General features: G+C 42.8%; 1 protein-coding gene and 1 long non-coding RNA gene across 2 annotated transcripts in view; one reads left to right on the plus strand and one right to left on the minus strand.

Annotated features, from left to right (window-relative positions):
• SLAIN1 (SLAIN motif family member 1) overlaps positions 1–26,053 on the plus strand; it is a 57,989-nt gene that overhangs the window by 28,757 nt on the left and 3,179 nt on the right. The window contains exons 4-6 of the mRNA XM_034663804.1: positions 12,266–12,415; positions 14,431–14,772; positions 21,605–21,760. Of these exons, the coding sequence (XP_034519695.1) occupies positions 12,266–12,415; positions 14,431–14,772; positions 21,605–21,760 (648 nt within the window). The remainder of the gene's footprint in view (positions 1–12,265; positions 12,416–14,430; positions 14,773–21,604; positions 21,761–26,053) is intronic.
• Positions 7,798–11,378, minus strand: LOC117803112. The gene is made up of 4 exons (XR_004626773.1): positions 11,260–11,378; positions 10,258–10,481; positions 9,402–9,525; positions 7,798–9,096 (listed from the first exon to the last, which is right to left on the minus strand). It is a non-coding gene; the product is annotated as an uncharacterized LOC117803112 (long non-coding RNA).

Genomic DNA, 26,053 nt, shown 5'->3' on the forward strand with positions numbered 1-26,053 from the left:
TTAACTATATATGCTTACTTTCTACCACTTCTCAAGTCTAGTGGGTCGGAGGCCTTTCCTACCGTGGGACTATAAGCACATGTATTGTGTCCCTTATTGGAAGATAAGTGTTTTAGCCCAGGAGATGCTGAAGAGGAAGGATTATCCAAATTCTGTTTCCATTACTCTTCCCAGGGGCGCAGAGGGCATTCTAGTAGCGTGCTGGGTTTGCCTTTTCTAACACACTGGACATGGTCAAGGGCAGGGAGGTTCTTACTGGTAATCTACTCTGTCCTTTCAGACGAGGAAACAGTTTTCAGACATGAGCTAATCGAGTCTGTTTCTTCTAGAACTGGGCACTAACATCTTCCTTGACTTACCTTGTTGATGCCGTGTAGATCTCGGCAGTCACTGTGGCTGGCTGGCATGACTTGCGTGGTGGCTGTCCAAATTAGAAGCAGCTGTCTAGAATCTGCATGACAACATCGCATCACTGGCAGATTATTAGGTCACTCTTTTCCCTTTTCTTTTCAGGTTAATTTAGGATGTTCACAAAGGCCAACTTCTCAAAACATTTTGTGGCCATTTTCATGGTCCTTACATTTGATTAAAGCCACAGTTGTCAGGTCTAAAGGAAAAATAGCTTCCCTAAAAGGGCATTTTTAAACATGCCTTTGAAGTGTAGTTACTGCTGAAGTCAGATGTGTTTTTTAATCTTCCCCAGTTAATTGGAGATGGAAGGTCTGATCATTTGTGCAGTCGAAGACAGAGCTCACTCTGGTCTTGGGCAACACTGAATTTGGTCCATGTGTAGTGGAGTTGGCAGCTTTTCTTCCGTTTAGACCAGTGATGAAGTGGAGGCAAGTTGGCTGATAGTCCAGAGAATATCCCCTTTCCAACCCTCCTTTTTCAGTTTTTAGACCATTGTCCTGGTTAAGGAAGACCCGCAGAGAAGAGCAGTGAGAAGAGCTTTCAGCCTGTGGTCTTGGGACTGTTAAGGTCTGAGCAGTAGAGAAAGTCTAATGCTGTAATGGTGATGACTAGACATTGAACTGGCAAGTCTTAACTTTACTGTTAAGACCTAGAAAGCATTTGACCTATTAAATTCAAGATCAAGAATAATTATAAAAGTCGGATCCCTATGGAATAAATGTGGTTAAATAATACTCTTTCATGGTGAAATTTTATAACTCTCATTCAAGTATTGAACATGTGTCTGCCAGTCATTGCAAGTATATAATCCTTCAGCTACTTTTAAACCTCGTATATTTTAAAAATTATCCTAATGTTGAAAGTGACTTTCTTGATTAGCTCTAGGTATTATTTATATGGGTAAATGACCTCTTTTATTAGATGTTTCTTAAAGATGGCATGTAAGTCATGTTTTTGTTGTTACATTTTGAATACAACTGGAAGTTTAAATATTGAGTATTACAATGTTCTGGGGCTATGTTTATATATATATCTAAACACATAAATATGTATCTGTATTAGCATATAACACAAACACATTTATAGACGTAAATATGTGTTAACACATAACAAACCCATGTAGGTATATTGGCATATAACATAAGTATACTTATGGTTACAGCTAACTTCTCCTGAATAAATAGTCACTAAGAATCCCAATTAGGGAGGGATGTTTACTAGTTCTGTCGCCCTTCGCCTTATGCGAGTGCACTGGCAAATACATCACAGTTGAATCTACTTTACTTTGTGTATGTCTGGGAGAGAGTGCTAAGAACACCTGTTTCAAAGAAGCAGTAGGACTTCCCAGCTCCTGTGTGCATATTCATCAGGTCATGGAGAGCGGTGGAGAAATTAATGCTACTCAAGTTTACCCAATAAAAATAGGGGATCAGATAAGCTGCAAGCCGTATGTTCCTACCCCAAGGGGCTTGCTCAAGCTGGGGCCAAGTCAGCAGTGCTTACTTAAGGTGAACTTAAAGCCCCTTTAGAAGACTTGTATTTCAGTCTGGGCAGTCAGAGTTAATAAGAGTGAACCAGTAAAATACTATCTTTACCTAGGTTCCTTAATTCCTTTAAGTTTCATGCAAATATTTCTATAGGCTCCAGCCTCTAGGTATGGACAGATATAATATGATCACCTGGGAAGTTTATAGCTGAGAGGATGGTTCATGAAAATAGAATCTTCTTGCCCTGGTGGTGTGTGGGTTTAGGTCAAAAATACTGTGGTCTGGATAAAACTTCCTGGCAGCATAAGCGAACAGCAGGTATTAAAAGAGGTCATGTCTCCCATCCCTTTCCTTATCTTAGACCACGCTGTCGCTGGTGTGAGTGAAGGGCCTGTATAGGATTCGTCCAGTTGTTTGCCTTAGTGCTGAGGCCTGCCCACCTGTTGTGTGAAGAGCGAATAAAAGCAGAGGATTGAAAGTTCATCTCCCTTTTCCTCCTCTGACCTTACTTTCCAGGACTCTGGTAAAGAACACCATTATTTAAGTGTCAGAGACATGACCTTAGGAGCCTGTGGTTTTGAAACCGTATTTCTTAAAATGTGGCATTTGGGGACATTTGTTTCCTCTGAGATAGTCTTTGGATACATAAACAGTGAGCATTGTTGACCTACCCTGATCAAATTGTTGAATGTTCGAGGTTTAGTACTTTACCTCTGACTGACCTGAGGAAAGATCGAGCCTATGAAATTGTCTAGAAAAGAAGGCATAAGGTAGAAAGCATGCCCACCATTTTGAGAAGACAGGTTAAAATGCCTGAGAATTAGAGTGAAAGAGCAGAATATTTCTGTACTCTCCTTTCTCCTAGTTAGCTTCTAGAACATTCCCCTTCTGGGTTTAGAGTATGGTTTTTGTCCACCTAGCTGTAACTTTTCTGTAGGCCTCTTTAAAAAAAAAAAAATGCTTTATAGTTTGTGAGTGCATGCCCTAGCATGTCCCAAACTACAAACTTTTGTGCTTGCCACAGCCCGACTTATTATCTTCTCACAAACATGCCTTTTCACTTGGGAATCCTGCAAACACTAAGGTGTTATATGACTTGCTCCATATGAGAACTAGCACGTGGCAGGATAGAGACTGGAATTCTGGTGTCAGGATCTCCGTATAATCTTTTGTTGATCTTTAATATGTTGTGAAAAATTGCAATAAAAGAATTGGCCATCATTGCTGTATCACACCTGACGCCCCCTTACAATGCAGTTCTAATCCTGTGCGTTCTCCAGAGTGAATATTATAGAACTGGTATGTGTGTTAGCCCGGGGGTTGGCAAACTGTGGCCGTAGCTGGCCTTCAGCCTGATCTTGTATGGCCTGTGAGATAAGAATGCTGCTCACGTTTTCAAATAGTTGGAAAAAAAATAAAAATTCATGACCCATAATTTTTATGAAATTCAGCTCTCGGTGTATATAAATTTATATTGAAGCACGGTCACATTTATTCATTTCTGTGTTGCCTGTGGCTGCTATCTTGCTGTGATGGCGGAGTTAAGTAGTTGCAACAGAGACTGTAGGGCCAGCAAAGCCTAAAATTGTTACTAGCTGGCCCTTTGCAGAAAATGTTGGCCAACCCCTGTGTTAGCCTGTTGCTCTCTGCTTTTCACTGGCAGTGAATACAGCCATCTAGCCCTTCATGTAACTCCCTTAACCAAGTCCTTACCAAAGATCTCTAAAATGTCCCAGTGGCAGATGACCGTGCAGTCAATGTCTAAACCTAAACATCTTCAGATAATTTTTTAGGTTCACCTGTTACAGACTCACCTGGGCAATCACTTGGACTTCTCCCTGTGGGGCCAGGCTGTTACTACTACACTGGTTCTGTATTCCAGCCTCTGCCTTGTGAGCGCATTTATTGCCTTCTAATCTACAGATAAAGGAGGCCAGTATTGCATTCTCTGTATTCTCACTAGCTTTGCCTCCCAGTTGCAGGGGAAGAAATAACCCTCCCTTTTCCCAAGGCTGTTCCCTCAACTTCTCTCTCTGTCCCATTCCTCCTAATCTCTAGGACCTCACTCAGTGCATTCCCCTTTTCTGTAGACTCTTGTTTTCTCCACTGGTTCTGTTCTCATTCTATTAATATGCTGGTCTTTCCCCTTATCCTAAAACTATCCTCTCTTGAGTTTCATGCTCTGCAAACTACAACCCTATTTCTGCTTTATTTTATACCCAGATCTCTCTTAGAAAGAGTTATTTCTTCTTCCTTAGCTTACATCTGCTTGACTTATTATTTTTATTAGTCACCATACAATTCATTGCTTGTGTATAACACCCAGTGCTCCATGCAATATGTGCCCTCCTTAATACCCATCACCGGCCTAGCCCATCCCCCCACTCCCCTCCCCTCTGAAGCCCTCAGTTTGTTTTCCCGAGTCCATAGTCTCTCATGGTTCATGTGCTTGACTTATTAACATACATCTCTGCTTTAGCTCCTCTGTTGAATCTGCTGCCATCAGTGGCTCACTTGTGCAGCCAGGTGCTGTTTCTTAGCCCTTATCCTGTAGAACCCCTCTGCAGTAATTCCCGTATTAACGGCCGCTTCCAGGTTGCAGCCCTTCATTACCTTTAGTGTTTGGGGGGCTCTGCTGATTCTTGAGCTCCTGAATTCTCTCAGTGACCCTTCTTAGTCTCTATTACTGAGTCTCCCTTATCCACTTGTAAATGTTCCTCAAGTCCCCTCTCCTCTCTTTTCCTTACGTACAGTCTCCTTGTGTGAGTTCATCCATGTCTGTGGCTTTGTCTAACACCTACTTGTTCATGTGCCCCAAAGTCTTTCTCTCTAGCTTCTTTCCTGAACTCTCAGCTCCTTAGCGGGCAGTAACACATGGGCATGTCCTGTAACTATCTCAGATGCAGCTCATTTTCTCCTGTCACTAAGCATGCTTATCTCATGTCATCTGTTTTAGTGGATGGCGTCAGTGTCTCGGAAACCGTGGCGTTAGCTCTGGCCGCCTCCCTTCCTCCACTCCCTGTATTCGTTGGCTCACCAGATGACTCCTCTTTAGGTCAGATGTGGCTTAGTTAACATGTTCTCATCAAATGTTCTGCTGATCCTTTAGTTCAATGCTTGTGATGTCTCACCAGCTCCACCACGAAGCCTCCTAACTGGTCTGCCAGTCATCACTCTGCCCACGTTGTCCATCATCTATATGACGATTTGTCATTTTCATAAAACACGTATCTGACCATGCCTTTCTCCTTCTCAGTCAAAACACGAATTGAATATTAAAGCCCATTCCTCCTAATGATGGTGCAGAAGCTGCCGCTCCCCACCCTTCCGCCCCGGCTATTCTTCCTCCTTCCGGTGCCTCAGCCCCAACTACGTTCGCCATTCCTTGAACGTGCACTGCTTTGTCTTGCTTCCATGGCTTCACATAAGTTATTCCTGCCTGGAATGGCATTGTACCCTGCACGATCAACTCCTCAGCCTTCAAGAGCCTTGTTAAACATAACGTCTTCCGGTGAAGTCTTTGGCGTCCCTCGGAAAGTGAATCATCGTCTTCACTTTGGGAGCGTACTTCATGTGCTTGTGTTGCACTTACTCCCTCACATCAGCTCACATCGGACTTGCCTGCCTTCCGCACTAGCTGATCTTTAGGGATTGGAGTGGGCAGGAGAGGAGAGCAATGATCATATTTTATCCATCTCCGTATCTGCAGCATCTGGTGCTTTACAGCCCCGTGGGGGGTGCCTGTTCAAATGAATAGAGAAATGAGTTGTAAGGAGCAGGTGGGAGCATCAGGGCCAGATTTCTCAGAACGACTGCGGAGCCCGGAGATAACTGTGTGCCGTGTGTGTCTTTGAAAGATATTTACGTCACTACTGGAGACTGACTTTCATGGTTTTTTGTTTTGTTTTGTTTTGTTTTAATTTGTGGGTAAATTTTGAATTTAAGGAAGGACTCTGGATGTAGTCTGTAAATGTTGGGTGTCTGCATCATTCTGGAGCACTTCACTTTTTTTTATTTTTGGCTCACGGGTACACGGGGTCTTGCCCGTGAAGGTTTGAATGATAGTTGGCCAGTTTCTCAAGGAAGACCCTGGGTTAGGGAATGCGGAAGGAGAATATGAATTTGGGTAGCAGAGAATAGCCACGAGCAAGGAGATGCAAAATTATGGCTTAATCTAGAAAGCAGTTCTGTGAATTTTAATACAACAGATCTAAAATTTGTTTTTAGTGAGTTTCCATCAGACGTATTCAAATCTGAAGAAGTAAAACACGTATAGGGCTGCTTTCGGCTGGTCTCCTCACACTTCCGGGGTCATTCCGGCCTTCTGCGCGGCTGACCCTGGGTCCCCTGCTCTGCGTGAGAGAGAGAAGAGGGTTGGCAGATGAGACTGAGCCATGGTCTCCACAAGCTGCAGTTTTGCCTTTTACAGTCGTACTCTTAGATGAGAAAGGAGTAAGAGGGTAGAAGTAGGGAGGATCAGGGCCTGGTTTCTAGAGAAACCTCCTGCATCTTTGTTCAGGCCACGACAACAGAACACACAGAGGAGGCGGCTTATAAACCGCAGCAGGCCTGTCCTCACAGGTCTGGAGGCTGGGTGTCGCATTAATTCATTCATGAGGGTTCTATCCTCTTGATGTGAGCTTCCCCCAGAGGCCCCACCTGTAATACTTTCCTCTTTGGGGGTTAGCATTTCATCGTGAATTCTGGGGGACACAGACATTCAGACCACAGGCCCCTGATTAGAAATGTGGCTGTACCGTTAGAAGCCAGTGGAAAGAGTAAGATTGCTGGCCTCCAGGACTGACTTCTTCACCTAATTCCACGAAACGCTCTCTTAGATTGTTGTGTGAACAGTGTCTTTGATTGTCAGAAATGGTAGCATTTCAAGAATTTGAGGAAGCTTTGTTGCCTTCTTGCATGGTTTACTGCCAACTGGCGTTCTTGGCACAACCCTTTACTTGAACTGTGCGACGCAGCATTGCAGGAATGAGCTCATCCTAAGACAGTGACCCAGCTATAGCTCCTAGCCGTTAGTAATATAAAGTCATTTAGCTGGAAACCAGAAGTTTCACACAAAGTTCAACAACTTAGTAGTTATTAGAAGTATTAAAAAATTGTGCTCCTACAGGTCTCTTTCTTCATGGAGCCTCTAGCTGGGCTGAAAGGCCTAAACTAACTTTTGTCTTCAAAGATACTGTAGATAGTGAATTACAGTTAGTACGTTTAAGAAGTTGGGCAGAATCATTTAGACGTTAAGGTAGGAATGGAAGAATGGTTTGAAGTAAGGAAATATTAGTGAACTCAGCCGAGATTTTGACCACATTGAACTATGTATACTGTATGCCAGACAGTGTGTTAGGTACTGAACTGGCTATTTCCGTAGTGAGAAGGAAGTGTGCAAAGGATTGTTTCTAGAGTGTATTACAGCACTGCCTTATTGTTGAGCTCTTAGCTTCATCAGGTACTGATCTTTTGAGAATTATCACTGAGCTGCTCTTTAGATCAGTTACTCTTTTTCCTTTTATGCAAATTAAGTCACACTCTTTGATTTTGGTTATATGCAGAGACCTGTATATTCAACACAAAGTTGCATATTTACTGTGTTTGCTGTGAATCTAGGCAAGGCATGGAAGGAATGTCATTGTTGCCGGGAACTTTTTTGTTAATATTTATCAGTGTTGAGAATTAAAGAAATTTAGATTTTTTTCTTAAACCTATCCCATCTCCTGTCCTTTGTGATTTTTCTTGATGTTATCATCACTGGACCATTTATCAAATGGAACTTTTTCTTGGCAGGGGGGGACATTATACTTAATGATGTACAAAAGTGGCTTCACAGATTTGTAATTTATTTTTTAAGTCTGGCAACTTTGAAGATGTACCAAAAATAATTGACCATTAGACACTATTTTGGCAGAAAGATGAGGGACCAGTCCACACATTAGTACCTCATCGGATCTACTTCAGCAGAAGACGCTTGTTAGAGGAGGGAGGTAACATAGAAGGTTTTGCTGTCCGAGTGTGTTAGCAAGGGAGCTGGAAACGCTAGAGGTGGGCAGGAGGGCCCAGCGTGGGGGGGAGGGTCCTGGCGAGATGATCCTGAGGGCCTTCCAGATCCCGTGTGCTGTGAAGAGCCACTGCGGCCCTTTAGTGGAAGAGAGTAATAGTTTCAGTAGTATCCGGTGGACACAGCTGTGGTCGGTGTTCAGAGCAGGCTGGCCGGTGGCGGTGGCTACGGGTTCGTTGAGGAGTAGATGGTGTCCATCTGGTGTGAGGTGGCCAACATCTCGATCAGGAAGTTGCAGTAGGACTACAGAGAGCATGCGGAAAAAGTGTCCTGGGAGGCAGTCCAGCTTAAGGGATTTGGGAATGAACACCTTCAGTGTGTCCTGGTGTTTGGGCCCAGCCCTGCTATTAGAGGGCTTGGAGTAGAACAAAACGTTACGGAGTCCACGCCACCTCCAAGTTTGAGAAGCGCTTCGTTTACAGGTAGAACTTTGCAGTGGAGCAAAGTAGGGAAACGTAACTGTTGTTCAGAACTTCATTACCCGTTTTCTCTTTTAGCAACATTGCCATACTGCGTTTTTAGGGTCATTGCAATTGTCACTGAGCCTCTCAAATAACTTACCATCCTCATATGAAAAGTCCATTAAATTAATTGACTGAAAAAGATAAAATTGCCCTTTCGAAGTTTCTTTTGTTTTATGCTCTATAAGGTTGCTTCCTGGGGGGCATCTGGCTGGCTTGCTCAGTAGACCATGCGGCTCTTGATCTTGGGGTGTGGGTTCAAGCGCCACACTGGGGTGTAGAATTTTCCTCAAAAACTAAAAAACCCACCATAATAAATGCTTCCTGTTAAAATTCATGTAATCCTTCAGCTCTGTAGTGAAGAACAAATAGGATGTCATGTCTTCCGCCCCTCTCCCCTCTCCTCCCCCACCACAGCCTCCAGCCCTGGTCTCACGTTGTTGTTTTGTTAGCTTGCCCCCGTGATGATTCTCCTCCCTCTTCTTAAAACCCTCCACACCAAAGGACAATGTCGAGCATTCTTTCTTGCAATAGATGCTGATTGTGTTCTTAGTCGGGATCTTGCTGTCACAGCCACAATCACTGTGCCATTGTGCTGCGAGGCTGGGGCACAGTAGTTACTGTGCCGAGCGATGAATGCTGTTTACTTGGGATGCGTTGTCTCCTGCATCTGTGGGTGAGAACACGCAGTTACTGTAATTTGCCTGGCAAGGGATCAGACATCATCTGTTAAAGCAAGTTAGCCGTCACAAAGGGCTATTGATCTTTTTTTTTTTTAATATAGAATTTTAATGAGAAACTTCAATCCTAGAGATTGAAGGTGTGAGAGCGGCTACCTCTCCTATTAACCCCTTTCAGTGTATTTGGGCATCAGGTTTACATATCTAGAAGTTACAGGACTGGGAGGGCCAGCTCCGCGGGTCCCCTCTCTGACTCAGCTCGGGAAGAGCTGCCTAGCCGCACGTGCTTACGTACTGGATAAGTGAGGTGACTGGCGTGAGTTAGGAACGAGGCTTCTCCGCTGTGGCCCCTTCCCGACACTTGCGAGTTCCCAAAGTGGGATCCTTGTGAATGCAGTTTCTTTGCCTAGGTCTTTCACCTACAGAAAGAAAACGGGTTTGTTTTGTTTTGTTTTGTTTTTTACATAGTTGTTGGAATAGGATGGTACTTATCTCAAGAACTCTTGCTGAAATAAGAGGAAACATTTTGCTCTTTTTAATAACGTTGGTGATATTTTGCAAGGATGTTAACAATCCCAGTTTTGGAGCAGATTATTTTCTTGGGTCCCCACATCCCATAATTTCTCTCTCTCCACCCCACTGCCCATTTTTAAACACTTTGCAGCTGTCCGACTGACTGCACATTAGCAGCGCTCATTAAAAGTGGTCTGGGGAACGCGTGTCACAGCGGTCCTTTTTATACTTGCTTCTCCAGGTTTTGTCACATTTCCAGCAAATATAAACCCAGATATTGGTCTAAGTGAAATTTAAGCTCATCTGTATTTCTTATGTGTTCCATCCTGTCCTGCTTATTAGTACATGTTGAAATGATTGCTTTTCAGAAATACGGATTTTCCTAGCACACTAATTTGCATCCCTTGAAGGGAGAGTATGTGATACTTGGTGTGACTCACTCAAGTTTTCATAGTTTGAGGTCTTTTTCATGATCTCAAGAACTTAGAAATAGCAGGGGTTGGCAATTTGGGAGGAAGGAAATACATTAATGAGGCCAGGTAAAATAATGTAAGAATTAGATCATTTGCCCATCGTTGGTAATATTCCTTTTTGTTCCTTATTTTCCAGTATTAAAGTAGTAGTATGTATCACCGTACCTTTGAATGTTACACGAGTAACACATGTTCCATGCAGAAAATTTGGAAAGTATTTTTTATAAAAAAAAAAACATCCAGCAAATCACCAATCTCCACACTTGCCCTCAAAAATAGAGGTCATTAAATTTTGTATCCTTCTTCTGTGATTTTGGTATTATTTTTCCATAAGCCTTGTTTTGGACTCAGGGCAGCCATTCAGAAAGTCAGTTGTCCCGTTAAGTGTCCTGTAAGCCAAAAGCAGGTTTCCATAAAAATTTTTTGACCAACATTTTCTGATACTAAATGTGTTGAAAATTAATCTTAGGGGGAAAAATATAGGATTGTGTATAGTTAATGTTAACATTCCCCACAATTTCTAATTTTGAGGTTTTTGGACACTGACCTTTTATATTACTACAAAACACTTAAATTCTCGTGTGCAGAAATACAGAGTAGAAAAAACATTTCTAATGTAGAAATTCAGAACAAGTTTTCATTATTACCCGGGCATATTGGCTTTCATCAAGCTGATTACTAATTCTTAAATGAAGATATCAGTAGGAATTCACAAATGGCCTATTTTGACATATTTCTGCCTTAGATAAATGGAAGTCATTTAAGATATCTTTATGAAAAGTTGCTTTGTCTCTTCATTTTTTTTTTTTTTTAACCTCTTCCCTTTCTCCCTCTGACAAATCAACATCTGCTCCCAGATAGCTAACTGCTGCTGTTTATTTTCTGCTTCTGACAGCGAGCCGATGGCGGAATCTCTTCTCTTCAAATGTCTCACTGGCTTTTCCTTACAGTCCTGTTGCAAGACTCAGCCCTTATAGCAATGGCATTAATACTCCCAGCTTCTCTAAAACCTCAAATAAAGCAATACTAACACCTGAAAGAACAGGTAATCTTTCAACTTCTTGACTAGCTGCTTGCGTTGTCCATCAGTAAGAACAGCGTAACTATCCTCTTTCCTGGAAAAGTTGAGGGTGGTCTTGTAACGGAGAGTGTGTGCTGCACACTTACTTTGGGTCCAGAGAGAAGGCCGGCCTTAATTGGTACTTCGACACCAGTAACATGCTCTCAATCGTGTGTCGTGGGCAGTTTTCCCTAGTTAGCAAAGACATACATGTCTGGTTACGTTTCCAAACACCTAATGTGCTTTTAACATTAAATGTCAAACACAGTTCAAGTATTTTTGTTATGATCCAGGAAGATATAAGCCTTTTGTGTCTTTGGTTTTTTAAATTTTATTTTCCTGATAGCTTTTCTTTTCTTTTCAAGCCAAGGCTACACAGAAAAAATAGCCACAGTAGCTTTTTTGTGAGATGAAGTTCTCTTCCTTTCCTATGCATTGGTGTGATTGCATTCCTACAGCTTTTCTCCCTCTGGGTCCTTTCTTCCTTCGTTCTCTTACCCAAGCCATTGCTTTTTCACTTTCGTGGGTGACTGCAAGTCTCCTGTGACTACTGCACTCCTTTATTAAGGTTTTGTACATGCTTCTGTGTATATATGTGTGCCTTTTCTGTGTGATGTGCTTACTTATTCAGAGCACTGTTTGTACCTGTTTGAAAAATGGACCAGATTATAATTTAATGATCAATTACTACTAGAGACAAGCATATCTGATTATTATTTGTAAGTGAGCATGGATATGTATTCTTATATAATGCCTTTAGATACGTAGTTATATAATGGGATGCAGATTTCAGCACTGGAGATATATGTATTTTTTTAATGTAATAAAAAACTCACAATCTACCCTCTTAATTTTTTTTTGGTGTATAGTACAGAATGATTTTTTTTTAATTGTGAAAATTGAATTTGAAAAAGACAAATGGTTTTATATATGAATTATGGACATGAGAAAGATATGCATATTGTCATCTCACTGTTAAATGGTGATGTGTTGGTCACTTTTGGGTGACATGAAACCAGGAAAAAATTGCTGACTTGATAAAAGAATTGTCAAGCATGATGTAGATATCAGTTCTTCAGGCTAAATAATAAACATATGTCCTTTGTGTTTTAGGTTACACCTCCAGGGGCTCCCCTCTCAGTCCCCAGTCCTCTATAGACAGTGAGCTGAGTACTTCGGAATTGGAAGATGACTCTATCTCCATGGGATATAAGTTGCAGGATCTCACTGACGTTCAGATCATGGCTCGTCTCCAAGAAGAAAGTATGTTCTTTTTAAAGTAGAAAACTTCTTAAACTAGAGGCTTCTGCAACGTATGGAGGGAGGGAGGCTTGGGCATTTCTCTGCAGGTAGTGGGTAAACATTAGATGCTTTTTCTCACACTACCTTGTAGGTGGGCCAGTGAGTGCTTCTCAGGCTTTCATGGGCATCGGAAGCTGTTAGGACGTGCTGTGATCATAATACATTAAAATAGAGACAGTGTGGCATCACAACTGTGGAAACCATTTGTCTGTTTCTTAAAAACCGAATATGCAATTTCCCTAGGCCCCAGCAAGTTGCAGTCTTGGGCATTTATCCCAGATTGGTGGAAATTTGCGTTCGCACAAGTAGCCGTACGTGTTCGTAGTGCTTTATCTGTCGTAGTCCGGAACTGGCACGAACTCAGATGCCCTTCAGATGGTGCGTGGTTTGTGAGGCTGTGGCGCCCCAGCCCTGGAGTCCTGCTACTCAGCAGGAAGGGGGAGCAGCCTGGTGACGCGGGCAGCATCTTGGATGACTCTCCCAGGAACGATACTGTGTGAGAAAAGATGATTGCATACTGCGCAATTCCACTTAAAGAACATTTTAGAATGAGAACGTTTTAGAAATGAAGGACAGATGAGTGGTTGGTGGGGGTTAGAGACAGGGTGTGGGATCTTGGGAGGGAGGAGGATGTGGTTATGGGGGCAGCACCAGGGATTTCTGTGTTTTGTGTGTTGGGACCTGTTCAGTGTTTTGTCATTGGTGGTAGATATTTGATCCAACAGGTGATAAAATGTCTAGAACTTAACACGTACCTGAATAGAACTGGGAATGTCTAAACAAGATGGGTTTATATCACAATATCCCGGTTGTCATATTATTCTGTAATTTTGCAAAAATGCTACCACTGGGGGAAGCTGGGCAGCGTGCCCAAGCAATCTCTGTATTATGTCTTCGAACTGCATGTGAGTCTACGGTTATCTTAATATCTGCTCAATTAAAACTCACTGATAAACTTCTCAGGATAAATGATGATAGAAGATGATTAGAAATGGGACCACTGATCACTGGTTCTGCAGTAAAGTTAGTCATCTGGGAGGGAACTACCACACGGGTGTTATGAAGGCATCAGAAGGCATGGTGAGCTGTCAAGCCCTGGCCGGGGTCTGGCGGGTGCTGCAGTTATCTTCTCAGGTCAGCATAAAGTAGAAACAGCCAACCAGCCTTTCACTGAAGCATGGCCATTTCCTGCTTTCAGAATTGGTCAAGACTCTTATGAGAAACTGTGTAATGCTTATGGAGAGCTTAATAAGATACATCGTGAGGGGCAAAGGGATGGTTTTCTGTTGTTATTCAGTAGCAATAAAATAACAGCAACTTGTTCTGAAAACATATGGCGAAATGGTGAATGTCAGTTCCTACTTGAAAAAAATTGTGGTGTTGGCAATGAGGTGAATAACTAGAAACTTCCAGTTTGACCATTTTTAGATGGTTGTCATGTGGAATGATCCGAAACTACTGAATAAGTGAAGCGTTAGTATGCTTTGAAAAATATAATATTAGTAACAAATAGAACAGAGAGGCAACCTTGTTGGAAAATATTTTGTATCCCAGGTTTTGAACTTTGCAAGCTGGGGGGTGGGGACAGGAGAGTTCCTCCCTGAAGAGATTTGATTACTTTAATGGTCTAATCCATAACATCCTATTCATAATGATGATGGGCAGCCTCTGCTCAGTAGCGCTCCAGACTTCAGAAGGGTCCACCTGGGGGGATTGACAGACGCTGATGAACCGTGGCGGCGTATCTAGGCTTCTCTGGAATCGGGGCAGTCTTTCTGCAGAACGGAACAGTCTAATATTAAACACCTGTTTGGTGGGTAAATGGATCTGTTTTCTTGGGATTTAATAAACTGTGAGCAGGATAATGGGTCTTCATTTGAATCATTGGCACACGTTTTCTTCTGATACTTAATTGCAACTTAATTTTTGCCAGATTGAAACGTCTCCTAAGGCAGTGCTGTTTGTTGTTGTCCTAGGTCTCAGGCAGGATTACGCTTCCACCTCAGCATCTGTGTCCAGGCATAGCTCCAGCGTGTCACTGAATTCAGGAAAAAAAGGGACGTGTAGCGATCAAGAATATGATCGCTTCAGTCTGGAGGACGAGGAAGAATTCGATCATTTGCCACCACCTCAGCCTCGTCTTCCAAGATGTTCACCTTTCCAAAGAGGCATTCCCCACTCACAGACTTTCTCCAGCATTCGGGAGTGTAGGAGGAGCCCCAGTTCCCAGTATTTTCCTTCCAGTAATTATCAGCAGCAACAGTATTATTCACCTCAAGCCCCAGCTCCAGATCAGCAACCACATCGGACCAATGGAGGTGGGTGATGTGTGCCCTTCGGTCGTTAATGTGCTGTGATCTTTCCAGTGTGGTTAAGAAATGGTTTTAAGGTCAGTGTAAATAATTAGTAAATGTTTCCCAGATTTATGAAGTGTGTCTTCGGGAACTTATCAGTTTGGTCTAAGCTTTAATCTAAAATTGCCCAGCTTCTGATGATGGGTCCCAGATTTACAGACTTCTGGCTTCGAGAAACACTGCCGTGATGTAGCCAGTGTAGAAGGTCATGCGTGGGGTGGGGGCGGGGACATCTTTGTGCGATGGCTCGTTCAGGGGCAGGACGGGCAGGCGGTGCTGGTGGAGTTCGCAGGGGAGCCCCGTGGAGGCCGCTGCCCCGAGCCGCGGCTCCTTACCTGTCCCGCCACCTCAGTCTCTCACGGCCTGTTCCTGGCACGGAGTGATGAACGGTAAACATGCACAGTGATGCTCGTGCACATCGGGATTTAGGGCGACTTTGGATGTGTTGTTCCTTCTGACATCGACAAGGAAGGTCTGGACAGCAGGAGGGCTGGGAAGGCTAATACTTGGTGTGAGAGCAGGAAGCTGATCTGCCCCAATGTCAGCATGGTGGGTCAGAGAACGTGTCCTCTCTTTTGTATTTTTTCCTTTCTCCCTCTTTATCATTTGTCTGTCTTCCCTACACCAGGAGTTACAGTCCTTGACCGCCAACAAACTAGAGGGAGAACAGTCACGTGCTGTTCTAAGCCTGGTATGCTTTTATACTAATGACACGCAAATCCCATATAATATGGAGAAGTAAACCAGATTTATAATTACAGCTTCTAATTATTATATAGCACCATTTCTGGGCCCAAGAGTGATTAGGCAGCTTACTTAAAACTACTGCAAGGCTAAATACAAATTGTATTTGCGATCGCCTGTTACCATGTTTTTAGTTTTCACCTTTTCTTCTTCTGTACTTGTATCACTCATGCTAACTGAGAGATCACTGGAAAATATTGAACATTTTAGTCATAATTTCCCTATTAGGACCTTGAGACTTCAGATTTAAAGGAAGAAAGTGGCAGCTAAGGAATGTCATAGTAGCTTATTGAAGCTCATCATATCAGGAAATCCATGTATTCCATGTGCTTACCGCAAGTCTGTCTCATTTTACAATCGAGAAAACGGGCCCTGAGAATTGTTGCTCTAAAGGTTGTCAGGGGTCTGAGAACCTCCTACCTGAGCTGTCCGGCAGCTGCCAGCTCCGCATCTTGGTCAGTGTCAGCGGGTCATTGTCTCACCTTAGGAAAGTGATTTTACCTTACACGAAACACCACGACGAAAAGGATTAGGTTTCCTTGGAGCTGTGATGATAGTTCCTATTAGGAAAGCAGAGACATCACGGCTTAGTGTCCCGACTGTGGTCGTTTTATTTTTCCTAAAAGCTCTGGTCTCCACATGCAAAGGAAAACGGACTACAGCAGCCGTTGCCCGGACTGGGTTTGTGCCACTTAACTTAGTGGTGAGAGCAGGCTCTGGAGTCCAGTCCCGTCCTACCACTGACGCCTTTTACAAGTTTCTTGGGTCTGTAAACCTTGATTTCTTTGACTATGAAATGTGGCCAAATAATAGCTCTTTCTTGGAAAACTTAGGTATAGTTTCACATCAAACCGTCTGGTGCATATTCTCCCAACCTAAGGAAGAGGTGAAATAATGACTGTTATTTTGCTTGGAGTAAAAGTACTGGAGAAGGGGAATAACGGTTGTCTCTCCCCCCACCCCTTTTTAAAAAGAACAGGACTCACTGGGGCACCTGGATGGCTCAGTCGGTTAAGCGTCCACCTTCCAATTGCAGTTCAGATCATGATCTTGGGGTCGTGAGACTGAGCTCCACGATGGGCTCTGTGCTGGGTGTGGAGCCAGCTTGGGATTCTCTTTCTCCCTCCTTCTGCCCTTATCCCCCCACCCAATATATATATATATATATATATATTTATATATAACTCAGATTGCTGAACCTTCATTTGTTACCACAGAATATCATTTGAACAAAATTGTGAAATAAGAATGGTAACTTTGAAACTATCAAATGTTTTTCTAAATTACCAAAATAATATGGATAGGAGAGAATAATTGTGAAATCATTGATCTATTTAAAAATAATTCAAGGGGCGCCTGGGTGGCACAGCGGTTAAGCGCCTGCCTTCGGCTCAGGGCGTGATCCTGACGTTCTGGGATCGAGCCCCACATCAGGCTCCTCTGCTATGAGCCTGCTTCTTCCTCACCCACTCCCCCTGCTTGTGTTCCCTCTCTCGCTGGCTGTCTCTATCTCTGTCAGATAAATAAATAAAATCTTTTAAAAAAATAATTCAAAAGAAACCAGAGATGCATCTTTATTGCTTCTGTAGCTCCTGCACTGCCTAGAGTCAGGAGAGGGCTCTTAAAAGTTACGGGGCTGTTTAGAGCGTTCTAGAATTAAAAGGAGCATATCTGCAATAATTTGCCAGATGTGAAAAATGACTAAATCTTGTAGGATCTTTACTCACTGTAATTTTTAGGGTATGGCAGGGATTGTCGGCATGATATAAGCACCGTTAGCCCAGGGCCCTCCCTTGCACCCTGTATTGACTGGAAGGCCAGATCGGATTGGTGGGTTATTCCCAAAGATTCTTTAGTCTCTTGTTTCCTACAGTGGTAACTCTTGCTGGTACTTTAATATGAGAAAACTCATTTGAGTTCTTTCCTTGGTTATTCCTCCAGCTTCCCTGCTGCGTCTCAGTACTTGAAGATAAGTTGCTGATTTCTTGTGACGATAGAAATAGAGTGTTGATTCCTTGAATATTAAAGTATATATGGTCATTAATATGTTCCAAATTGTTTGACAGGGAAGTGTGCCTCATTTCCAGACGGTCCCTGACACAGCTTGGAGATCACAGCTTAGCTCCCGGAGGAGTCATGTTCTAAATATTTACACTCTGGAAGCCTTTATTTTTAGGAGCATATTTCAGATTTAAAGCTTTACGAAAGTGACTTGATGCCACTCACATGAATAAAGATGAGTTTAAAGGCAGATGCACCTAGATAAACAGACTAGAAACCTAACCGCCACATTTAATGTGTGAACCTTGGCTGATCATGGTTTCGGGGGAAAAGCTTATGAAAGGCATTTTTGATGTTTGGAAAATTGCGTGTATGGATTATTAAATTAACTTAATTTGTTTACACATCATGACATATGGTGAGTCTATAGAATTTTCTTAGGCATTACCTACGATTTCAAAGTACCTGAGTACTTTCAGATTTAAAATTTATAGAAAACAGTGGCAGCTAAGGAATGTCATAGTGACGAATTTATTAAAGCTCAAAATATCAGGAAGAAAATGTATTCCGTGTGCTTAATGGAAGTCATGGCGTCATATTAAAATTGAGGGAGAGGGCAGTTAGGGTTCACGTGTCAAGATGTCTGCAGCTTTTATGGGGCTTAACAGCAAACAAGTGTGTATATATACGGAGATGAATTAATTATGGCAGAATGAAAACTAGTGTATCTAGGTGGAAAACGTACAGATGCTTACGGTACTACTTTTCAACTAGATACATGAAAACTTTTATGTTAAATAATTTGGAGACTTAGAACTACAGAAACACGTCATTCTTTCCCGGTGCCTCCCTTCAGCTTAAATATATCTAGTCAAAGTAATTCAGTCCTACACTGATGGACGCTCACTGTTCACGCCAGTTATCGTGATGTTCAGGAGACCTAGATGTCGACTCTACGCTTTATCCTTTCTCTCTCATCTCTCCGACCACACGCCCTCTGCCAGCACACACATCAGTAACGTTTGCGGAACGTATCACATGCCTCCTGCCCGGGGTTAGGGACTTTAACAAGAATTTGGTGCTCTGAGACCTATGGTCATTAAAAACAGGCCTCAAGGAGATAATGAGGAAAATGGTCAAGAAATCGAACAGTCGCTGGTACTACTCTAGAAGTTTGCACAGGGAGTGAGGCCATCGTGTGGGGGTGGCAGTTACCTCAGCTCGGAGCTACATAGACGAAGTTAGCTAGGGCGAGAGGATTCTTTGTGATCTCCTAGCCTAGTGCTCTTTACAAGGCCTTATCCCACCTTCTTGTGCTTACCATGTAAGTATGCTTTTCTCCTTGTTCAATTTTCTGTCTTTTCCCTAGACTACCCCAAGGAGGCAAAAATTGCCGGACAGGGCTAACAGCGGCCGTGTNGGGAGGGGGGGGGGGGGGGGGGGGGGGGGGAGGGGGATGAGTTTGGTTTTGCCCGGGACACATTTTGGACGAGTGTCCAGGTACATCATTTGTTTTCTGGTTTAGCTTGACAGAAAGTGACGGCAAACCGGAGTGTCCTGCTATGTGTCTCTCAGTGCTCCAGGGCATCTACCGGTAAAAACGAAACTACCTTGGCGAGTGGGGCGTCTGGGAAAAGCATGAGCTGTTACCATGGTTCGTGGTCCTCCGAGGTTCAAAATGTTTGAGTTTCAGAATGTTATTTACAGTATTTAATTTGTTCCATTTGGGAGAAACAAGATTTAACATTAAATTTATTTTAGGTTTTCTTTCTAGGATCGATAATGGAAAAAAGATTGGGATACCCTGGTCTAGACTATACAACTCAGAGTCAGGGACTGTACCTGTAATACTCTGGTATCCCCAGCATCTAGGGCTCCCGGTATGAATTCTGGTGCTCGTTCGTTCGTTCACTCCAGAGTGGGGAAGCGTGGCCCAGGGGAGAGAGCAGGAGTCACGAGTGCAGGCGTGTGTAGAGCATTTGGGAACTTGGTTCAGCCACTGCGATAGGCAGATAGGCTGAGGGGTGGGGGTAGCAGGAGATGAGGCTGGGGAAGGAGGACAGGAGCCCATACCTTGAAGGCCCTCACGTAGGCCATGCCCAGGGGCTTTCAGGTGAAGGTGGGAGAGCAATGGAAGGTTTAAGAGGGGGACCGTGTTCTTGTGCTCTAGAAGAGTGGAGCAGGCTGTGTGGAAGGTGGGTTGGAGGAACAAGACGGTGCATGGAGACCAAGTAAGGATTTCATGAAAATGTGGGTGATCGATAATGAGCTCCGAACCAGATGAAATGGAAGATTCATTAACTATTAGGCAGAACTGACAGGACTCGGGGGTGATGGCATAGAAGGGAGGTGAATCGGACGAGATGGCCCGATTTCTGGATTAGAGGCCTTGCTTGCTGGTCAGAGTACAGCCAGCAGGTCCAAGTAAGTGCCGAAGGAGCTGTGTGTGAAGGGGAGGAAGAAATGAATCCAGCTCTGTACTTGAACAGGGGTTTTGGCTTGGTTTTCTGAACTTGAGTGAGTGACCTGTTACCCTGGTACTGTACTTTACTTTGGAGTCCATGTATCTTTTTTTTTTTAAATGATTTTTTATTATATTATGTTAGTCACCATACAGTACATCCCCGGCTTCCGATGTAAAGCTCGATGATTCATTAGCTGCATATAACACCCAGTGCACCATGCAATACGTGCCCTCCTTACTACCCATCACCGGTCTATCCCATTCCCCANTTCATTAGTTGCGTATAACACCCAGTGCACCATGCAATACGTGCCCTCCTTACTACCCATCACCGGTCTATCCCATTCCCCACCCCCCTCACCTCTGAGGCCCCCAGTTTGTTTCTCATAGTCCATAGTCTCTCATGCTTCATTCCCCCTTCTGATTATCCCCCCTTTCTTTATCCCTTTCTTCCCCTACCGATCATCCTAGTTCTTATGTTCCATAGATGAGAGAAATCATATGATAATTGTCTTTCTCTGCTTGACTTATTTCACTTAGCATTATCTCCTCCAGTGCCGTCCATGCTGCAGCAAATGTTGAGAACTCGTTCTTTCTGATAGCTGAGTAATATTCCATTGTATATATGGACCACAACTTCTTAATCCAGGCATCTGTTGAAGGGCATCTCGGCTCCTTCCACGAGTTAGCTATTGTGGACATTGCTGCTATGAACATTGGGGTGCCATATGGCCCTTCTCTTCACTACGTCTGTATCTTTGGGGTAAACACCCAGTAGTGCAATGGCTGGATCATAGGGTAACTCAATCTTTAACCTCCACACTGTTTTCCAGAGTGGCTGTACCAACTTGCATTCCCACCAACAATGTAGGAGGGATCCCCTTTCTCCACACCCTCTCCAACAATTGTTTCTTGCCTTGTCTATTTTATCTTGCCGGGTTGCCGTCTTGCGTTGAATTCACAGCTCAGCAGCACTGCGTCTGTGGGTGGCTCTCTGCTGCCCCTTGGTGGCAGAACACAGACTCAGCAAGGAGAATGATATGGAAGCGGACTTTTTCAGGTCTCTAGAGGTTTAGAAGCATATCCTAGTTAAAACTTTCTAGAAGTTAATGAGGTCATACTGATGTGATGAGTGGGTATCTCAAAACACATCAGGGTAGAATTTTAATAATTCTTCCCATTTTGATATGCTAGCAAAAGATAAAGTTAAGTGTTGGTTTTGACTCCTCTAGGTTTTTTTGTTATTTAATACGGAACAATTTCTAACTAAGTGGCTGTAAGATGATTCTCTAACCTCACTTTGATACAGTTTTATCTACTTACCGTATAGAAACAAACAGCTAATTATAGAACACTTTTTTAAAAACAGTTTATTTGGTAGAACCTTTCTGGGGATACGGAGTGTGTTCTCCATACAGAAGGTTAATTCTCTGGTAGCTTGTTACAGTTCCTAACACACGTGATAATTTTTATCTGTTATTGAGCATAAAATCATTTGTTTACTTTTGAAATTTTTTACATAAAAATTTTATGTATTTTAATTGGCATAAGCCTATGGTTCTTAACTAAAATTCTTTTCTTTTCCAGACAAGCTCCGAAGAAGTATGCCTAATCTAGCTCGGATGCCAAGTACAACTGCCGTCGCTAGCAATGCCAGCTCTCCAGTCACCGTGAGGAACAGTCAGAGCTTTGACTCAAGCTTGCATGGAGCCGGAAACGGGATTTCAAGAATACAGTCTTGCAGTAAGTGTGACAATTTGTCATTTTTTTTTAAAGTAAGTTTCAGTTGTAACACAATCAGAAAAATATCTTCTTCCATTTTTTTCTTTGGAGACATAGCAGGAAACTTTTCTTGTGACTTTTTTTTTTTTAACTTCACCAGTACAATTTAGTATTTTCATCAGTGCATATGTTAATGAATTAATAATTAAATTATATTTAATCCTCCATTCCCAGGGATAGCAGAAGTACTACATGATTAGTTCACTCATCACATAAACAAAAATAACCTGTTTTCCTTGCAGACCTGCCTCTTTCTAGCTATGTCTGCTCAGCGTCTTTACTCTGAAGAATGCATACTTGTTCAGTCTCGCTGCTACTTTGGTCTCGTGCACCAGTCCAGAGCTCTGTTCCTTCCAAAATGAAGTTCTGTTTTAGTGTGTAGAGTAGTATTTCTCTGCCCCCCCCTTCAGCTTACCACACAGTCTGTCATTCATTCTCTGTGCATTTTACCCAGCAGTGAGCAATGCCATGAGCATGGAATCTCGTGTTCGTGTGTTTTTATTTTGTGTCAGGATGTGGTGGTTGCACGTGCCCCCTCCCATTCTGACTCATGCTGTTTATGTGGGTAGTTGGCGTTAATTCTGAGAACGACCCCTGGGAGGTGGACTGAGGGTCAGAGTCACAGTAATGATGTGGCCCAAGTGTAGGAGGTGTGATGTGTGTTCAGAGTGGGCTGGCCAAGAGTCGTCAACCAGATGTCTAAATCTGCACCCAGACTGATTTGAAGCCCTTCTCTGTCAGATCCAGTTTTGGGGCTCAAGTGGTATTTCCCCCATACGTGACGGTTTTTCATTTCAAAATGGCAACATTTACTGAGCACGAGGAACTGTGCTAACCGGTTTTTATCTACCGTCTTAGTTCTGCCAACAACCCTATGAGGTGGTTCCTGTCCTCCTTTCCATTTTGCAGATGAGGAAACAATAAAGTAACAGTTTGCCCAAGGCCATGCAGGTGAAGGAATAGAGCTAGAAGCTGTTCTGATTACCCTGGAGTTTATGCCTTTAACTATAAACATTCTGACTCCCGAGTGCCATTCTTTCCCTTTCTTTATGCAGTTTGTTGCTGTTTACCTTTATCCTACAGCCCAAACACCACACACCGTTTGAAGAGGCCCCATTGATGACCCTAGTAGACTTTCCCATAAACCCCCAAAACAGACCTAGAATGGATTTGATTTTTGGTGCTTATTTGTTTTTTGCAGTGTGTTTATTTTACGGTCTTTACATTTGTCTTCCATACTAGATCACCCGCTCCCTCTGGGCTTGGGCCCTAGCTTAGCTGATTTTCTGCACCCCGTACCTGGCACCCGCCTGGTATTTTAATGAGTTTGCAGTAAATGTTTGAATGCATGAGTAGATGAATGCCATGGGGCCGTTACTTAGGGCTTGATCTGTTAATATTGGAATTAACGACTTATGTAAAGACACAGAAGACAACCTATGGAATCTGCTCATGGTGGGAAAGGGGGAATTACTATTTTATGTGAGGCAGGGGGAAATTGGCCAGATCATGATGACATGTATTGGAGGTAAGCACAGAGTTCTCTAGTTGAGTGCAAGAGTCGATAGTATTAGTGTAGAATGGGAAAATAGAGTTTCGACAGTAGCACATGTAGGAGTGATTAGGAATTTTTGTTAACTCTGCCTCCATGTGGGTTAAGAGCATGATTTGAGTGCCGGAACAATGTACAGGACCCAAAGTAGAATGTCCACAACAGAGAGTGGCTGATTTTGAGGGAAGTGCGCCAAAACAGATGGGGAGACGTCAGAAGGACAGAAGACCACCTGGAGACGCACCCAGTGACCAAACCCATGACAGGTGAAGCCACAGAAAAAAATAATTCAAAAGGATTCTAACCAGTAAAGATAATTACAGGTACCTATTTAATGGACAAAATACATAAATAGAGAAGGGGAAATTTTTCTTTACAGGAGAATTTCAATTCATCAATGTAAAAAAAAAAAAAGAAAAATCAATGTTTGAAAGTCAAGCAGTATAATGAGAGAAGAAAAACCCTTCAGAGCACTGCTGTGTAAAAGAAGGTCAGTCATATGCTTCTCTCCAATCTCAGGATTCTTTTCTCATTTACTTTCATTCGTAAGCATTCCGAGCGATTATTCTCTATACATTCTAAGTTTAGATCCTGACGATCCCTACTTCCGGGCCATTTTACTTTCTCGGAAAGGCAAAGGCAAGAGAACATCGAAAGGGCAGCTCGATACAGAGGGAAGACCACTGGATTTGCAGTAAAAATTTTTTTTTTAAATCTGAGTTTGGGTCTGAATCGTATGTTCTTGGATAAGTTATGTTTTTTTTCTGATTCTTGTTTTATTTGTACAATTGGGATTTTGTCTGTTTAACTCTCATTTTTTCCACTTTTAAAATACTCAAGTAGTTATCTGTTTTGTATGTAGGAGAATTCATAGGATGCTTTTGCTGAGTAACTTGTGTAATTTCATTTCAAATGATATTGGTTGGGAGGTCACTGCATCAGTAGATACGTTTTAGGAGAATTGGAACCCTCATAATCTTCTTCTGATCACTAACACGGCACCTCTCTTCATGTAGATATCCTCCCCTGTCTCCCAGCGAAGTGCTTGTAGCTTCTTTTTTTTTTTTTTAAAGATTTTATTTATTTATTCGACAGAGATAGAGACAGCCAGCGAGAGAGGGAACACAAGCAGGGGGAGTGGGAGAGGAAGAAGCAGGCTTATAGCAGAAGAGCCTGATGTGGGGCTCGATCCCATAACGCCGGGATCACGCCCTGAGCCGAAGGCAGACGCTTAACCGCTGTGCCACCCAGGCGCCCCATCGCTTGTAGTTTCTTATGTGGAAGTTTTATGCATCATAGTTACATTTATTTCTAAGTCTCTGATTTTTAAAAGTGTTTTTACAGGTAGTATTCTTTTAAATTTTAGTTTCTGCTTTGCTGGTATTTAGAAATAGTTGACTTTTGTATTTTGATACTGTATTCAGTGATTTTCTAACTTCATTTATCCTGATGGTTTCAGAATTTGGAATATACCTTACATAATGAGTGCATACGAAACGTATTCAAGAATGTTCACAAAACCCCAAACTGGAACTAACCCAGCCTTTCATCGTCAGGCAAGCAGACTGTGACATTCATACCACCGAATACTACAGAGCAGGGCAAACAGCATGGTTCAGTCTCAGAAACACAATGTTGAGTGAAAGCAGCCAGAGAACGTACTGTATAATTCCATTTATGTGACGTTCAGAGGAGGGATAACCCATCTGTGGTGATAAAGCGAGAATAATTGTTACCATTACAGGAACAGGGAGTGGGAAGGGGGATGCCCAGTACCTGGGCTGCAGGTAATGTTCTGTATCTTGGTGTGACTGGTGGTTGCTTCCACAGTGTGTTCACTTTGAGTGCTAGACCTCAGATTTATGTACTTTATGTGTATTACGTTTTTCAAAAGAAATTGAGCCCAATTCACATTGACTTTTTAGGCTTTTTTTTTTTTTTTCCTGAGCTGTTTTAGGCTGACTGAGCAATTAAGAAGTACAGCGTGCCCACCGAGCTCTGACTTTCTGTTCCTTCCCTGGTGTTCCATTAACCTCTTGCATTAGTGTGGTACGTCTGTTATACCTGATGAGCCCGTGTATCGACATGTTCATGGATAAAAGCTACTAATGAAGGAATTGTCGATTTGGTTGGAAAGGGACTGACAGAAGTTTTACTGTGTCACAGAAACACGGTGGGGTCCCCACTAGAGCAGAATTCTGTGTAGACCTTCGTTTGCCTCGGCCTTCCCGTGTACGGATTTCATCCAACAGACACCGAAGCAACACTCATTTTTTAAGGAAATAATTCAAGAGACATTAAATAAAACCATGGACTTTTTTTGGTTTTTCTCCTTTCCTATTTCATGGTTAAGTTCAAAATCAGTTAAACTGTTTCAGAAAATGTTGGGTGTGTAAGTGTATTGATGCAGTTTTTAAGAGCTCTTACCCAGAGAGCTCCTTCGTTTTACAGATGTTGCCGCTGCTCTCAAGGTAGTAAGAGCTCTGGGGGAGTGGTGACTGTCAGGCACCACCGTAGGACTTCACGTGGATTCACTCATTTCCTCTTCCCACCGACCCTAGGAGCCCGGTCAATGCCATGATGAAAATATTTAATCTGGAATAAGCTGTCTGTAACCTCCTGCTGTCAGCTCTGTCATCACAGTATTAATTGTCCCCTGGTTTTATTTTCATGACACCATCCCCAGAGCCACCATCAAGAAC

The sequence above is a fragment of the Ailuropoda melanoleuca genome, chromosome 7 (genome assembly GCF_002007445.2).
Source record: "Ailuropoda melanoleuca isolate Jingjing chromosome 7, ASM200744v2, whole genome shotgun sequence".
NCBI lineage: Eukaryota > Metazoa > Chordata > Mammalia > Carnivora > Ursidae > Ailuropoda > Ailuropoda melanoleuca.